Genomic DNA, 17053 nt, shown 5'->3' on the forward strand with positions numbered 1-17053 from the left:
ACCTTTATCCACCTTTGTCATGGTAGGGAGAACACGTCAATGTAAGGGGGGGGGTCATCTAAGATAGCACAAGGGTTCCATGACCCAACTCCCAATGTTAAAGTGCCTAGGATAGCAGAAGGTTTTTAGCCTTAAAACATCCATCCATCTTCTTCCACTCATCTGGGACTGGGCTGCGGGAGCAGCAGTTCAAGCAAAGAGGCCCAGACTTCCCTTGCCCCGGTCACTTCCTCCGGCTCCGAATCGTATCCAGGCCAGCTGAGAGACTACATCTCTCCAGCATGTCCTGGGTCTCCGGGGCCTCTGCCCAGAACATGCCCAGAACACCTTCCCAGGGAGGTCCCCAGGCCATCCAAACCTGGCCCTTCTCGATGTGGAGGAGAAGCGGTTCTACTCCAAGCTCTCCATGGATGACCGAGCTTCTCACCCTATCTGTAAGGGAATGCTCAGCCACCCTACGGAGGAAGCTTATTTCAGCCACTTGTATCCTTACAACACAACATCTATAATGTAAAGAAAAAAAAGATGACTTCTTCACTGATTTTGCCATAGTGGGCTATTTTTTAGAACAAACGGCTGATTTCATGTTTTCATTAGTAACTCTGATGATCTGCAGAATCAGGTCTTTAAAATTTTCAGGAAGGGAAATTTTGTGCTGTTCAACTTTTCCTCACATGTTGGCAACCAGCCCCCCCCCCCCCCCCCCCCCCTCCATCCATCTGTGTCTCTGTGCTGGGGGGTAAGTTGGCCACGCCTCTAAACATTAGGCCAATCAAACGTTGGAACCCCCAGAAGGTAACTCCTATGGTGGGCCGGGTCAAAACAGATAGGGTGGGGGCTTGTGAAACACAGGAGGATCAGTTTACGATCAGAATTATGTAAAGTAAACATTTAAACTGGTGTGAAGATTAAGCTTTTATTTGTTTTTAAGTATTTCTCTAAAACCTGTTCAGAAAAACTTTGTGATCCTGAAAAATCCAAAAAATTCCCCGCTTGATGCCCAACAACAATGATTTATGACATCGTTAAAAACCAGTGAACTGCCACTGAATGAACTCAAAAGAGTAAAAAAACAAACAAAAAAACAATACACTATTTCCTGCACATGCATTTGAAGATCCTTGCTGACTCATGAGGCGTTTTCCTGTCAGAGTTGTGGGTTTCTGTGATCTTAATGTGTGTCTGTGATGGAAGGAGGGGTCACGGTGAAACCTGAGCTGGATTTCTATCTTTAGCTTCGCCTTACCGCCTCCTCCAACAGCGTCTGATTGAATAACATCGACTCAGCTGTCAGTCCATCAGTTGCTTCGTCCGTTCATTCAAACTCACTATAGCGCTTTGAGGAAGTCAACTTTCTTTTGTTTTTCTCATTTATCAGATTTGACTTGTGGAGTTCCACAAGGCTCCTTTATGGATCCTCTACTTTTAAAAGTCTATGACATTTATTAACACAAAGAAAATTGGGTCATTCCCCCCTCCAGTCTTCAGACTTAAAAAAACTCTTTTTAGCTTCTAAAGTGCATCATTTTTTATTTAGGGAATTGCAAATAAACCAGCATGCAGAACACCATCATGTCAAGTTTCCAAACTGTTTAACCCTTGTGCTGTCCTAAGCACTTTAACGTTGGGAGTTGGGTCATCCAGACCCACTAGACAGTGCTCTGAACCTTTCTTCTTCAATGATTTGTGATCTTCACTGGTGTCCATGAATTACATGAAATCTTTCCACCTTTATCCACCTTTGTCATGGTAGGGAGAACACGTCAATGTAAGGGTGGGGTCATCTAAGATCGCACAAGGGTTAAGGTCCCACTCCAATCATCTTCTCATCTATTTTCAAAATGTTCTCAGTGGTTTTTTTTGTTTTGTTTTTTTAAGATGATGCAGTTTTTAGCCAAAATCAAAGAACCTGTATCGTTTTCTTAGACATAGTTTCCGCAGAGCAGCAGTACTTCTTCAGAATTTCTCCCCTGAGTTTCGGGCGGCTACAGTTGGCACAGAGTGAGCCTGCCCTCATTTCCCATCAACCGTTTGTTTATACTCTCCTGCAAGCTTACACTCCCAATGTTAAAGTGCCTTGGATAACACAAGGTTTACCATCAGAGGGATGTTTTTTCTCAGGACAACAGTAATGGGAATCCTTCAGCATGTGTTACATAATACTGTAACACTGTGTGTGTGTGTGTGTGTGTGTGTGTGTGTAGGTTTGTCCATGTGAGGCGTTCCTGTGGTACCAGTGTGAAGTCCAGCAGGTCTTCCTGATCTCAGTGGTGACCCTGCTCCCGATCGGGTTCTGTGCCTCACAGCTCCTCGCCCAAAGAGGAAGTAAAGCCACATTGTTCCTTTCTAACGCCCCTGTTGGGACACTTCTGTTTTTTTTGGGCTAAATGATCAGAGGTAATGAGTAAATAACCACAAATATGACTGTGTCACTTTTGGCTTCGTGTTTTCGTCGTTAACTCTGCCACCAAGAGGCGACAGGAAACTGAAACAGCGTGAAACATTTGATCATGAAAGTCAGCTGCCTCATTTGAAGCGAGCACGTTCAGAGTCGGTGTGAATGTTTAAGACGGAAACTCGTTGGCAAGAAATGGTAAATGTTTTAGCGCTTTCATATCTCAATAAAGACCCAAAGGGCTTTAGGGTCACAGTCACACACTGCTGACATGCAAGGTGCTACCGTCCACGTGGACCAACGTGGGGTTCAGTGTCTTGAGGTCCTAGGTTTTCAGAGGTTCCCCGTTTTACCTTTGACCCACAGCTGCCAGGGCTGGATTATTAAATGGCTTTATAAACCAAAACAAACCTGTAAACACTAAGAGAAATAAGGATTTATTTGTCCAACTGTCGTAAAGGTAGCAGTCTCAACAAAAATGCCCCGCCTTTCCTCTCACCCCTCCAGCTCCTCTGAGGGGACCCTGAGGCGCTCACAGGCCTTGGGACGTCCAGGGTCCTTCTCAAGGCCTCTGCCCTGTGGGACATGCCTGGAAAACCTCTTTGCGGAGGCGTCCAGGAGCCATCCAGAGCAGATGTTCGAGCACCTTAACTGGCTCCTCTCGATGTGGAGGAGCAGCAGCCCCTCTGTGAACCGCCACCTTCACGGTTTAGAAGAGTCTGAGAGACCAAGGGATCCCAGGAGCTAAGCTGTGCAGGGCCCCTGGTAGGGTCTCCCATGGCATGCAGGTCCTAGATGCCAAGTCGGTTCGGAAACCCCCCTTTATGGGAAGAAACCAACAAGATTAGGTCACGTCGACTGGATTGGTGTCACCAGGGCCCCACGGGTCCTGATGTCATGGGATCCTTTCCCTGTGGGCCCTCCACCTGCAGTAGAGCTCAAAAGGGACCGGTCCAAAGTGGTTTGGGTGACAGTCAAAGGTGAGGGACTTGGCTGCCCCACCCACAGTCACGGAACTTTTCTTTTTAGGATTTATATAATTTATTACACTCACCAAAATCCATTTTAAGCCCATTAGATCACCATGACAACCACGTATTGACAATGAACAATTTGCTTAAACCTTGTGCTATCTTAGAAGACCCCCCCCCTTACATTGACGTATTCTCCCTACCATGACAAAGGTGGATAAAGGTAGAAAGATTTCATGTAATCCATGGACACCAGTGAAGATCACAAATCATTGAAGAAAAAAGGTTCAGAGCACTGTCTAGTGGGTCTAGATGACCCAACTCCCAACGTTAAAGTGCCTAGGATAGCACAAGGGTTACACACCGGCATTTGATCTACAGAAAAACTTTGTATGATATTTTTAAACTTATAAAATGACTTTTATGGAGAGTGCCTCCCTGAGTCTGATATAAAACACTTTTATGTCTCCCATCCTCAAGCGTTGTTTTTTGCTAAATGCTGCAAACATAACCATATACCTTACAGATATATGGAAAATCCAAAAAACTGCGTGAGCTTGAAGCTCATCTCGGGATGAACAAGTGTAAATGTCATTTATGTGTTGTCATAGCAACAATGTGGGAGTGGCAAATGTAAACACTGCTAGTTTTAAGCTATATTATTTTTAAAACTCAAGCGCGTACCTACTATCACATCAAAAAAATAGAGTGTGGTTTCTGTGGACTGAAAAAGTCACACATTTTATTTTCAAAGAATGATTTGTAAAATGTGGGGTTATACTTATGTTCTTGTGTTATTGTGGTGCCAAAAAAGCTTTGTTTTTTAGCACAAAATAAAAAACAAAAGCATCAATGTTTGGTTAAGAAATATGCATTTATTAAACCAAACTTACATACTGTCTCACATTTATGGACAGCAAAGCACAGAACTTATTTTGACAAATAAAATTCCATCCACAGCAACACAGACAGCATTCTCATGTTTTTTCATTGTGTTCTCATGTTTGTTTTTGGATTTTTTTTGCCACAATATAAACCGAATGTTTTCAGGAAACAAAATTCTGACATATATAGAGTTTTTTTTTTTTTTAAAGAAATGACAGAAAGTCAAGATCTGGCAATTATTTTCAACCTTTTTACTTGTAACCATTTGATTTGTTCTAGTTTTTTTTCTAATCTAAAAACTGTTAAACACCACTAAAATAGGATACAACAAAATATTAAAAATTGTATTAATGACGTTCCATGTTAAATATAGTTTACGGTTTGTTTTTAATGCATAAACCTTTGATAACTCAACAGTTGTGATGTCACTTTGTGCTCATCCTTGAAGCTTCTAAATTACACTCTAAACGACAAAATAAAGCTTTATTTTTGAAATGATCACACTCCCTAATGTGTTTTAACTCAGCTCTTTAATATTCAAACCAAAGTCTATCTTCTCAAAAGCTTAACGTGGATGAAGAATTATGGAAAAATAGTTTTATTCTTAGTATAAAATTATTCTGTGTCTTTAAATTAAATGTGTTGTAAACAGTTGTTCTTTTGCTTGCTATAAATGTTAAGTTCTCCAAACATTTAAAAATAAATTTAATTGAAATAAAAAACAGTTGTGGCAGTTTTCTGAAGTGTTTCCAGGTCAACACGCCGACAGAGTGCTGCCCTCTCCTGGGCAGGACAGCGCAGCCGAGCCGGACCCCGCAGTGCATGCTGGGAAGTATGGTATCAGGTAAAGCGCTCCGCCTCGACATGTGACGTAAAAACAATGCAGCAAATCCGGAAATGTGGACATTGGCTTCAAAATAACAGCATTTATTTGTTTGTTGAAGAATCAGAAAATTGCAAACCGTGGCTTGACATGTTAAATTGGACAAAATCTTTGAGTGATTTCAAACAGAGGCAACAAATGTGGAGTGAAAAAAACAAAACTAATAAAATTAGATAAAACTGAGCAGAGAAAAAACAACGTTTTTTCATTCTTTAACCCTTATGCTATCTTAGATGACCCCACCCTTCCATTGACGTGTTCTCCCTACCATGACAAAGGTGGATAAAGGTGGAAAGATTTCATGTAATCCATGGACACCAGTGAAGATCACAAATCATTGAAGAAAAAAGGTTCAGAGCACTGTCTAGTGGGTCTAGATGACCCAACTCCCAATGGTAAAGTGCATAGGATAGCACAAGGGTCAAGACAAACATTCAATTCTTAGTGAACAATTTGTTAATTTTAAAAAACTTTTGTATTCACATTTTAAAAATAAGAACTATTTTTTAAAATACCTTTAATCTAGTTTTTAAAATTTCTTCAGATATCAGAAAGTGATAAAAACCATACTACTCTTAGATTGTTTATTCATTCATTTTCTATTCCGTTTTTCCCTTTCGGGGTCACGGGGCTGCTGGAGCCTATCCCGGCCACTTGTCGGCGAAGGCAGGGGATGCTCTGGACAGGTTGTCAGTCTGTCGCAGGGTAGAATATCCACAAACACACACCCATTCACTCTCACACTCACACCTAGGGACAATTTAGAGTTGCCAATCAACCTATGAAGCATGTTTTTGGACGGTGGGAGGAAGCCGGAGATCCCGGAGAAAACCCACACATACATGGGGAGAACATGCAAACTCCACACAGAAAGGTCCCCCATTGATGTTCTGGTTCATGTCCCCCAGCCGGGACTTGAACCGAGGGCCTTCTTGCTGTGAGGCAAGAGCGCTAACCACTAACTAATTCATTTATTCTTTTGTATTATATTTTAGTCTTTTATTTATTTATTGTATCAGTTAAGTTTTATTTTCATTTTTTTGTCTATTATTACTTGTTTTTTTCTTTTATTACTTTTTAAAAATTCATTTAGATTCGGATGTCTGCTGCTTGGTCTTTATCCAGTTTTGTATTTTTGAGGGATTTCACAGAGCTGGTTATTGTGAGTGACTACACGTTCTGTGACTTTTGATTTGCCAATTAAAAAAAAAAGAAAGACATATTTTTCTGAAAGTTTTAGGTAAAAGATAAACCCATTTATCTGTCTGTATATCTATGGGACGTATCCAATCTAGTCTTCACTGGCATATTGTGAAGCCCATTTAGTATAGTAAAATAAATACATTTTTTATCCTAATTGTAATTCGTGACAACAACAAAAAATGTCTAAACATTTGTAATAAGTTTATTGTCTTTGAAACAAACATACTAAAGTAGCCTATATACCAGAGATGTGAGGTTTCTAACGTTTGGCTTCTTCTAGTCTCTTATTTTGAAGGGCTGCAGCGGAAGTGAAGCTTCTTCGGCACTACAGCTTGACTGTGTTGGTCCTGAGATGACAGGAGGAGCTGAAGCCAAAGGAGCGACAGGTGAATGATCTACCGCTGCAGCTTTTCATCACTTTAGCGCCTCAGTTCTCGGTAAACTGTGTCACCGTGAACAGAAATGTCTAAACTTACATGACACGCGCGACCGAGCCAACAAAGCTCGAATTGAACTTCAAAGTGTCGCAAAAACAGGGAACCACGCTGCGGGAGCTCGGACTTAGCAGGTGGGCTATAAATAACTTTTAATTGCTGTTGTTGTCTGAAGGTAAATCTTTGTGTTTGTGCGTCCTTTATTCTGTCCAGGTGAGTAAATATCAGTAAGCCGTGTCAGCTGTTTTTCACACCCGAACGCGACGAAGTTAACGTCATTCCTGTTGGATTTAATGGACATTTATTCCCCAGAGATGAGGCCTTTAGCTCCGCCCACCGTAAACAAAGCCCGCAGAGACCTCCCGGGGGAGGGGGGGGGGGGTGTTCGCGCCCGCCCGCGTGCGCTCTGTTTGTATTCGACCACTTGACGTCATCAAAATATTTCTTTGCTGATGACTGTCACTTAGAAAACTACATTTTTAAACGGGTTGGGAGTCAGAAAAGATGCAAAAAAGGAGATAAACGTTAGTTTTAGAATATTTTTGTACGGTTGGATTAAAACAAAGTATTTGTGAATGCAGTCCGACAAGTTTATGCACATTACTTTACAATGAAATGAAGATAATAAGTCGTAGCTGGTTTGTGGCTGATGTCTGGTTATTTACAATCTGTCTCTTTGTGGTCATTTCGAGACATATTTTGTTTTTTCTCCTAAATGTACGAAATAAAACCTATAAGAAATAAATGTAAATATTAAAAAAGGAGTAAAAAGAAGTCCAAACATTTATTTTCACCACTTTTCTGTAGTAATAATAAATAAGCCAAAATAATAATTTGAAAAAGGCAGTCGTGTAAATAAATACAAATATGTACATAAAAAGCTACACATCTACAAACACACACTCATGTAGCTACAAGGACCTATGTTCACATCTTGTAGTTATTTTTAGCATCATTATTTTAAATATTTACAGGAATTTGGTCTTTATGTATAAGAATCTGTTTAAAATGATACTTTATTTCCTTCTTTACGGAGATTCTGGTCGGATTCTGACTCCACGCTGTTCCATTCTTCTGCTTTACATACAGAAACACAGAATATTTCTTTGTCTGTTTTTGCATATATTAGATGATTATACTTCCCCCTTCACGCTTGTTTCTCACGCGTTCATCGGTTCTTTTTGCCTTTCTCCTTTACCTTCAGAGGTTCGCCCATTGCCTGTTTTTCTTTAGTTTTTCTAATTCCCTGTTAAAATTTCACAAGTTGCTTCACGCCTGAGTTACCGGACCACCAAGTCCCCCGAAACGTTGTTGCCACGGCAACGAGAGCATCACAGGAGTCTTCTGAGACGGTGGTCTGTCTGTAGTCTTAGTCTGTCGTGGAATCACGCAAAGAAGCGGTTTTATCTTCATAGCTGTTGGACCGGCTGCATTTCCTGAATTAACAGCAGCCTTATAAGCGGACCTGGCTGCAGAACTGGAAGTCCTCATCTGGAATCGGAAGTCCCCTGCTCCCGCTCGAAAAAAAACTTTATTTTTACTGGTGACCCCAAGAGTTACGGTTTGTCCTGTTTTAAGTGTCAGTAAAAAAACCAAAAAAAAGTTCTACAATTTTTAACGCTTTTGGGTTAGAGTTAAAGTAAGCTGTATGATTTCTGCTTCCAGCTGATGATGTCAGGCGCCATCTTGTCTGCAGCCAGGCCTCAATAAAGCAAATACACCTAAAAGCTGAGAAGTTTGGCTCTTTTTCAGCTTTTAGTTTGACTGAAAAACGTTTGTTGGCTGAAGAACAAAACCTTTTTAACCTACAAGAAGTCCAGATGAGCTCACAGTTTATAACTAAAACAGATATTTTATGTTGGTCGTTTCTGGCTATTAATCATTTTGTTTTCATTCAAACGGTGTTTTAATTTCTCCTAAATCCATTTTTGCATCTTCCTCCTGCTGCTGTCAGCTCACTTTCTCTGAGGGGAGGAGGCTCAGAGCAGGAGAGATGTTGTCGACGGAGGAGATCCTGTGCAGCACGCAGCAGGTGATAGCGGGGCTGGAGGCGCTGAGGGGAGAGAACCACAGCCTGCTGGAGAGCCTGCAGGGGGCGCTGGAGAGCCGGGTGGAGTCGTCCAGCGGCAGCGTGGAGCAGGAGAAGAGCGGCATCGTCCAGCAGTCCTTGGAGAGGATCGAGCTGGGTCTGAGCGAGGCACAGGTACCAAAGTTCAAAGGCCCTGGAGGCCATGTCCAAGTGAACGCTCAACCACAGCACCATCAGGAATGCAAACAGGACAGACGCTAGTGATCTGACCTGAGGACGAGGAAACCACTTGAAGTTGTGACGGCAGATGATCTCAATTTGATTTTCCTCTTGCAAATAAAACTGAATCTTGAAGCCCAGATGAAGCCAGATTCCAGGGCAGGGAGGTGTGGGCTCACGCTGAATGCGTTCGATTTCTTCTTCTCCTCAGGTGATGATGGCGCTGTCGGCTCATCTCGGGTCTCTGGAGGCAGAGAAGCAAAAGCTGCGAGCTCAGGTGAGTTCCTGCAGAAAACCCTCAGGTGTTTATTAAATTCACAGGAGGCTGTCTTTGAGGACGGACTCCAGGGAAGATGGTGTTTTTAACACATTTCTTTAAGATGGAGGTTAAAAGTAGAGGGGGAAAAAAGGCTAAAAATTGCATTTTAGATAGGTTTTGTTATGTTTTTGTCCTCCTCTTTTCTTTCATCCCAACTCCTCCGTGACGTCGCTCCGTCCTCCTCAGGTGCGTCGGCTCTGCCAGGAGAACCAGTGGCTGAGGGACGAGCTGGCCAACGCCCAGCAGCGGCTGCAGGACACCGAGCAGCAGGTGGTCACCCTGGAGGAGCAGAACAGACACCTGCAGTTCATGTCCTCCATGCGCAAATACGACCAGGACGAGCCGCCTGTGGTGAGGAAGGAAATCCCACTCGCCGGGTTTCCATAGCGATGGCTTTTATCTCCTGAAACTAAACATCTCCTGCAGAAATACCCGAGAATTAAAACTTTTTCTTCTTCTGCAGGACGACAAACAGAACTTTTCTAACAAGGGTTCTCTGGATGATCTGTTTCCTGCAGACGATGAGGAGCCGTCTCAGAGTAAGAGACCCCCCCCCCAGGTCCATCACAGACTTCAATGAAGGAAAACACTTCCTGTTTTTGACACCAAGAAGCTTCACTTAAAACACATAAAAAAAACTTTAGATCAGGCAGATCCTACGGGTCAAATGTGGCCCACGATCAAAATTTCCCCAAACCGCAGGCTCCTTTCATAAAAACAATAATGTGTGCCCCCCCCCACACAGCATTTTTTTTAAACTTTGTTCATAATTTCTTGATTTCAGTTTGTTTAATTGTGTTTTCACATTCACACTACCAGATGAAACATCCGCAACAAGCTAACAGGGAATATAAAGTGCAGTGAAATGACAAATAGACAGTGTTTTGGTAAAAACGTGATTAGGTTTATTTGTTTGATAGAAAGAAATACAAAGCATGACATTGCAATAAAATGCTCATTAAATAAGTAAGGTAAAAGTAAGTAAATATTTATTTACATAGCACTTTTCTCAGAGAGCGACTCACAAAGTGCTTCACAATGTTAAAACAATATAAAATCATTAGCGAAGCCCAATAAACACACACAGGCATAGAAGTAAACAAACAAACACGCAGAAGTGAACACAAGTAAAAGTCAGCTAAAAGCTGTCCTATAAAAAAACGTCCTAACTTGAGCTTTAAACACATTTTTGGAACACATAAAAGATTTTTATCAGAGGAACGTGCAGGAGTTTAGGGAGTTAAAAGGTCAGAAATATAGTTCGGGGTTTGTCCGTGCAAGGCTCTAAAAACTAAAATCAAAATCTTAAAATCTGTTCTAAATTTAACAAGAAGCCAATGTAGAGATAGAAGCAGAGGGGGGGCATGAGTGAGCTCATTGGTTCCAGTTAAAAGCCTTGCAGCAGAGTTCTAGACCAGTTGGAGACGTTTAAGAGACTTTTAGTTAAAACAAGTTAAAAGAGAACTGCAGTAGTCTGACCGAGAGGAGATGAAAGCATGGATGATCAGCTCAAGGTTAGATATGGTTACCATCGTCTTCAGTTTAGCCACATTCCTCAGGTGATAAAACCAGTTTTTGACCAAGAGCTTCGAGTGAGAGTCTAGAGACACAGATTTGTCAAACATGACACCAAGATTCCTGAGATTCCTGAGACTGGGCTGGACAGAAGAGCTCAGTGAACCAAGGTGTCTTTTGATGGAGGGAATTTTGTCATCAGAAGCAAAAATTATTGTCTCCGTCTTATTAGGGTTCAGGAGTAAATGGTTGTCATTTAACCAAACTCTAATGCTGGCCAAGCAGTCTAGTAGATTTGTGTAATCATTTTTTCCAAAGGAGCACTAAAGTTGAATGTCATCAGCGTAAAAGAGGATGCGAAATATTTGAAAATTTGATGAGAAGTCTCCCAATGGGAATCATGAAAAGAGTAAATAGAATGGGTCCCAATACAGAACCTTGGGGAACACCACAAGACAGGATTTTTGCTTCTGAAGATAGAGTCAACTGAAATACGAGACAAACCAGCTTAGGACGAAACCAGATAAAAGCCGGATTGGAAAACGTCTCTAAAAGTTCATTTAAAGGTAATGTTATTAAAACTGTCAGGCCGATTGTTTGGCCCTCATACTTTCTCACCTCACCAAATCAGCCCCCATTGGACACCCCTGCTTCAGATGGATAAATACCTTCCTGCTAAAAATTCTTACTTGTGTGCGACTTTTATACGTTCTAATGTTATTTATCTGAGTTAGAAATATTAAATCCACAGACATGAGTGAAATACTGTAATCTAGAGGAATAACTGACTTGTTGGAAACCTTTTAGGAGATTGTTATTCAGTCATTATTATTATTAGTGTTTTTTTTGGGTGAAATTTTCATTCTAAACCAGCAGATTTCACAGGAACAAAGCAGATTTCGGTTTCATGGCGCCTCATGACATCCTTGGTTGTTGTTGTAAGCAAACTTTATTCAACTTTAATGCATTTAATGTTGAATTCTTTTGATAAAACAAACAGAAACCCCTTTTTTTGTGTTGTGAATACGAGTTAAAGCGTTAGAAGAACTTTGATCCACGGATTCAACGAATGGATATCGCGTTTTCGTCATTTTTACAGACTTTTCGTGTTTCAGTGTCGCAGCCTCACAGCAGCGCAGCAGCTGCAGCGCAGCAGGGAGGTTACGAGATTCCCGCCCGCCTTCGAACGCTGCACAACCTGGTCATCCAGTACGCATCGCAAGGCCGCTACGAGGTCGCCGTGCCCCTCTGCAAACAGGTGAGACGCTTTAAAAAAATGTCTTTATTAACCTGCTGGAGGCAAAACGTTTGTCTGATGGTCGTCTCTCAACAGGCTTTGGAAGACTTGGAGAAATCTTCAGGCCACACCCACCCAGATGTAGCCACCATGCTGAATATCCTGGCGCTGGTGTACAGGTGAGAGCAGTTACCATGACGACGTCCGTCTCCTCCTCCGATTGAGGCTGTTGTTTTGACCCCCGGGACTATCTTTCCAGAGATCAGAACAAATACAAAGAGGCAGCGAACCTTCTGAACGATGCCTTGGCGATCCGAGAGAAGACTCTGGGGATGGACCATCCTGCTGTGACTAACTTTCTTCTGTTAAACCGCATGAGGACCTCAATGAAAAAAAACCTCAAATGCAGAATTTTGATTCCATTTTAAGTTCTGTTTTGTTGTGTTCAGGTGGCGGCGACGCTCAACAACCTGGCAGTGCTTTATGGGAAGAGGGGGAAGTACAAAGAAGCAGAACCTCTATGCAAAAGAGCCCTGGAGATCAGAGAGAAGGTAAGAGAGTCAACTCAAAGCTTTCATTCAGTACTGTCATCATTTTTTTTTGTTGTTGTTGTTGTTGTGAACATTCTTGGTTTTCATGGGATTCCAGGTTTTGGGAACAGATCATCCAGACGTGGCGAAGCAGCTGAACAACCTGGCTCTGCTCTGTCAGAACCAAGGCAAGTACCAGGAAGTGGAGCAGTACTATGAGCGCGCTCTGCACATCTACCAGAGCAAACTGGGGCCTGATGACGCCAACGTGGCCAAAACCAAGAACAACCTGGTGAGACTCGCCGATCACACACAAATGCAGTCAAGACTGTTTCCACTTGGACTCATGTTGTTGCAGCATACTTCATATGTCTCATAGTCTTTTTGTTGATGCTAAAATAGCATCTTTGATAGTTTGACCCACAAATCTCTGAAAGCAAATATCCAAAAAACTGGAGTATATCGACGTCAGATCAGCGTGAGTCCAGCCACATCCTTCACTGCAGTGATTGAATCATTTAATGCAGTCCAACAAGGAGTAACTAAGCACTCCTGTTTCTGTTTAGTTATATGGAAAGTTGTTAGGCACCCAAAAAAAGAGGGGCGTAAAGCTTTGACACAAATTCATGATCCCGGACAAGCCCCCGGTTTGTTCATTTCTAGGCTTAACATAGAAAAAAAGGAAAAACTCAAAACAAATAGTTTAAAAAAACAACCTTCTTCAAACTATTAAACAACAATATATATCAGACAGTCAAAATTCATAAAATAGTGAAATAAACAAATATAACAGGAAACAGTTAAAAACTATGCTTGAGGAGGTCATGTGATGATCAAACAAGTGTGTCCAGAGTTTAGTGTGTTTTTATTCTAATTCCACTGGACATTTCCAGAGAATTAACCTGGTCAAGACCTAGATGCCGTTGATTTGTTTGCCGCACAGCTAGTTAACGTTACTAACAGTCTAAAGCACGAGGTAAGGCAGGTTACCGATGTGAACACTTTGCATCGTTAAAACAAATGTTATTGGTCTCCCATTCAGGCATCATGCTATCTGAAACAGGGGAAATACAGACAAGCTGAAGCTCTCTACAAAGAGATTCTGACCAGAGCTCACGAGAAGGAATTTGGATCAGTGGAAGGTAGGGTAACATGGTACCTATATGCGGTCTCTCTTGTTCCTGCATGAACGCAGCTCCTTTTCCTCCAGGTGACGGTCATCCCAGCTGGTCAGGAGCCGAGGATGGCGGTTCTGTGCCGGAGGGACTGAGGCGCAGCGGCTCCTTTACCAAACTCCGGGAGTCGATACGCAGAAGCAGCGAGAAACTGGTCCGCAAGCTCAAAGGGGTAGGAATAGAGGAAAGCACCCCAAGGCATGCTGGGTAAATACTCTGTTAGGCAATGTTTTGTCTCATATACCAGCAACTCTGTAAAGTATCTTTGACTTGTGGGGCTTTTCTAGGATGAAGAGGGCAAACTCCCTCAATGTGCTGAACGTTGGGACCAGAGACGGTCAGAACAGCACGCAGGTTATTGCATTTTTTTTTTAAACGCAATCGAATTTTCAGGAACCTTCAGTTCACATTTACACATATTTATTTAAACGTTTGTTTTTGTTTTTCCCCTCAGTCGAAGCATCTGGCAGACAGTCGAGTCCAAAGCTCCAGCACACAGAGTCTGACCAGAAGGAGCTCGTTGGGTGGGATCAGCTAACACTGAAAACACTTCCTTCAGGTTTCTGGAGTTTTAAATCAGAGACTGAACCAGATCCATGTTCTTCTCCAGATTCAGCTCATTTATTCCTTTCTGTTTGTATGTAGGTCAACACGAAAGGTAAAGAAAAAACATCCATGAATTTGCGTTTTAATTTCTAAACTACATCAAAGAAACAGAAAAAATAGAAATATATTTATTTATTTAAACTTCCAGAAGACAAACACGTAAAAAAACTTCAATCATGTTTGCTTTTTGCCTTTTTCAGGACATTTTTCCAACTTTCACCAGCATCTTTTGTCAATGTAAAGTTAAGAGCTGGAGTAGTTTGACTTATTATCTTACTATGTTAGGTTGAGATGTTAGAGGATCACTAAAATAATGTATTTACTTTAGGCACAAATGTGAAAAGGTGTGGCAACAAATACTGAAATATATCAATCATGCAGTCATATTTCGTCCTGATCACTTGAAACACTCAGTAAATCAATGCATTCGATGTGAAAATTAGGCAAACGAGTCTTTTAAACAACACAATGTCATCTGCATAACAACTGACATTTTTGGAAATTGCTAATCTTACATTTTGACTTAACTTGCTGCTGTCTTTTAGGCCAGTGGTTCCCAACCTTTTAAGGCGCCACGGAGCGCTTTGATGTCAGACAATATTTTCAAGGACTGGGCTGCACTAGGCTGAAGTTGGACTTCGTTTTATTTGGCTTCTAATTAAGTTAGAAGCTGAGCGGAATTTTCACATGAAAACCATCCTACATGAAATCTAATATAAAATAGACATTTTGAAAATGTCTGTTGGCGTTTTATAGATGGGAAAGCTTAAAGCGTTAAAGCGGAAACTAAAATAAAAAATAAAATAAAAAAATCTTACACCAACTTGTATTGTCTGAATTTTAAAGTGTGGCAGACTAATGCCTCCTTAATAAAATGAGAAAACCAATGATAGACGGAAAAACAACTTTTTTAGCAGTAACTTTGTAATATTATGCAAATTATGCAGAGTAAATCCAATATTTTAGTTTTTGTCTGTTAAATACGTATGTTTTTTCTTTTTTTTTAAGTTAAAGACTCTTCTGTTTCCTCTTTAAGTCTTTTCTGTGAGAAGAAACTTTTTTATTTTAACTAACTTTGCTTAGCTACTTTATAAAATTAGTACGGTAGATGGATTCATAACACATGACAGCGACTTCAAAAGCGTCAAGAATGAGTCATAGACGGAAGAGAAACCGACAGTTTAACAAAATACAACTTCCTTCAAAATAATATGAAAAAACAAATGTAATCTAAGTACTTTTGTCTTGGCAGGTGGGTACCGGTCTGCGACTTGGGGGCCACTGGTTTAGGCAACATTTCTTTTAATATTAGAGAAATAACTTTGCACGTTTTCTACTTGTTATTCTTGTAAATAGACATTTAGTCTATTTGTTAAACACAAAACTTGGAGACAAACAAATGGTGGATTTACCTTTTCTAACCTGACAGAATGTAAAACCATTTCAGCTCGGTTCAGCATCAGGCCTTTAAGGATGAAGATCACGTCCTAATGTTGTCAGACGTGGATCGTTTTTCTCTTGCTTGGACTTTCCTGAACATTGATGAGTTGGAACTAAGATGATGGAGCTGCAGCAGATGTGACTGTGGACTAGAATGTTTCTGCACATTCCAAACATGCAAACATCAAATGTTCTGTAGAACTTTCCTTGTATTTAAGTATTTTTATATTTCTGACATAATCTGGGGGCAAGAAATGTTTTTAAATGAGTCGTTTCTGTGTGAAAGTAGCTTTTTTTCCCACAAATATGAGCTAAACTGAAGGATTAGCATTAAAATGTGTTTGTATTTTGTTTGTATTTTGTGTTTTTGATGAGTTTAAAGAAGATGAATGTTTGACCGTCAGTAAAACGGTGGACCCCCATATCATAGACAAGTGAAACCTTTACTGTTACGCAATAATACAAAGAAAATGTGAACAAACTGGACTCTTTACTTTTAATCCTTTTGTGAAATTGTCTTTTCGTTTTAGCTCTAAATAGTTGCTGAAAATGTATTTTATCTGTTTAAGACTTTAGACTAGAGCCAAACAACTACAAAAAGGTATGCACAGTAACCCTTGTGCTATCCTAGGCACTTTACCATTGGGAGTTGGGTCATCTAGACCAGCGTTTTTCAACCAGTGTGCCGCGGCACACTAGTTTGCCGTGAGAGATGGTCAGGTGTGCCGTGGGAAATTGCCCTCATTAACTGATCTAAAAACATTTCCCATTTCCAGGATTTCAGCTCTCTGTTCATCCAAACAGGCCCTGATAAAACACTGAGGAGTTAGGAATATAAAAGATCGTAAAATACTTTTTCTTTGTTTTTATTTGATTCTATTAAAGACATTTTGATAAGAATGACGGCACCGCAATTCAGCTGCAGCTCCGGCTGTATTTTGGAAAAGTCCCGTCTCCACCAATCATTCTTGAAGGCTTAATCACATGTCATCAGTCTGACCAATCAGAAGTGGTTAAAGTATTCACTTCCTTGTTCCGATTCTGCTGATAATGTCGCTCAGTTCCACCAAAAATAGCAGCTAAAGCTCGTTTTTAGCGGTGTAGCTTTCCACAGAATCCGGTGTCAGACCGTGGAACAAGTGAACAAAACCATGAAGCTCAGAGACGCGATCTCCGCCGGCCGTTTAATGCACTACATCTCCCATGATGCAT

The 17053-nt window shown here is 41.1% G+C and overlaps 1 protein-coding gene across 2 annotated transcripts; it reads left to right on the top strand.

The window, feature by feature from the left end:
• The first annotated feature begins 6616 nt into the window (after positions 1-6616).
• On the top strand, positions 6617-16322 carry klc3 (kinesin light chain 3). Of its 2 annotated transcripts, none has more exons than XM_020708048.3 (14): positions 6617-6723; positions 8726-8974; positions 9231-9296; positions 9525-9689; positions 9802-9877; positions 11969-12111; positions 12187-12269; positions 12350-12437; positions 12540-12641; positions 12739-12912; positions 13663-13762; positions 13831-14002; positions 14083-14149; positions 14250-16322. In XM_020708048.3, the coding sequence occupies exons 2-14, from the start codon at positions 8765-8767 to the stop codon at positions 14331-14333; spliced, it is 1530 nt and encodes a 509-aa protein (XP_020563707.1). In that variant the 5' UTR covers positions 6617-6723; positions 8726-8764; the 3' UTR covers positions 14334-16322. The 2 variants fall into 2 exon arrangements, with proteins under 2 accessions (XP_020563707.1, XP_004075296.1); XM_004075248.5 differs by having other exon boundaries at positions 6637-6905.
• The last annotated feature ends 731 nt before the right edge of the window (positions 16323-17053 follow it).

The sequence above is a fragment of the Oryzias latipes genome, chromosome 13 (assembly GCF_053564925.1).
Source record: "Oryzias latipes strain Hd-rR chromosome 13, Olatipes_Hd-rR_3.1".
Classification (NCBI taxonomy): domain Eukaryota; kingdom Metazoa; phylum Chordata; class Actinopteri; order Beloniformes; family Adrianichthyidae; genus Oryzias; species Oryzias latipes.

What these genes read in the sequence shown, in the direction of transcription:
- klc3 (XM_020708048.3), top strand. Translation starts at nt 8,765, where the DNA reads ATGTTGTCGACGGAGGAGATCCTGTGCAGCACGCAGCAGGTGATAGCG. An exon ending in TGGGGATGGACCATCCTGCT is followed by an intron (nt 12,438 to 12,539) that starts GTGACTAACTTT and finishes TGTTGTGTTCAG; the next exon opens with GTGGCGGCGACGCTCAACAA. An exon ending in CCAAAACCAAGAACAACCTG is followed by an intron (nt 12,913 to 13,662) that starts GTGAGACTCGCC and finishes TCTCCCATTCAG; the next exon opens with GCATCATGCTATCTGAAACA.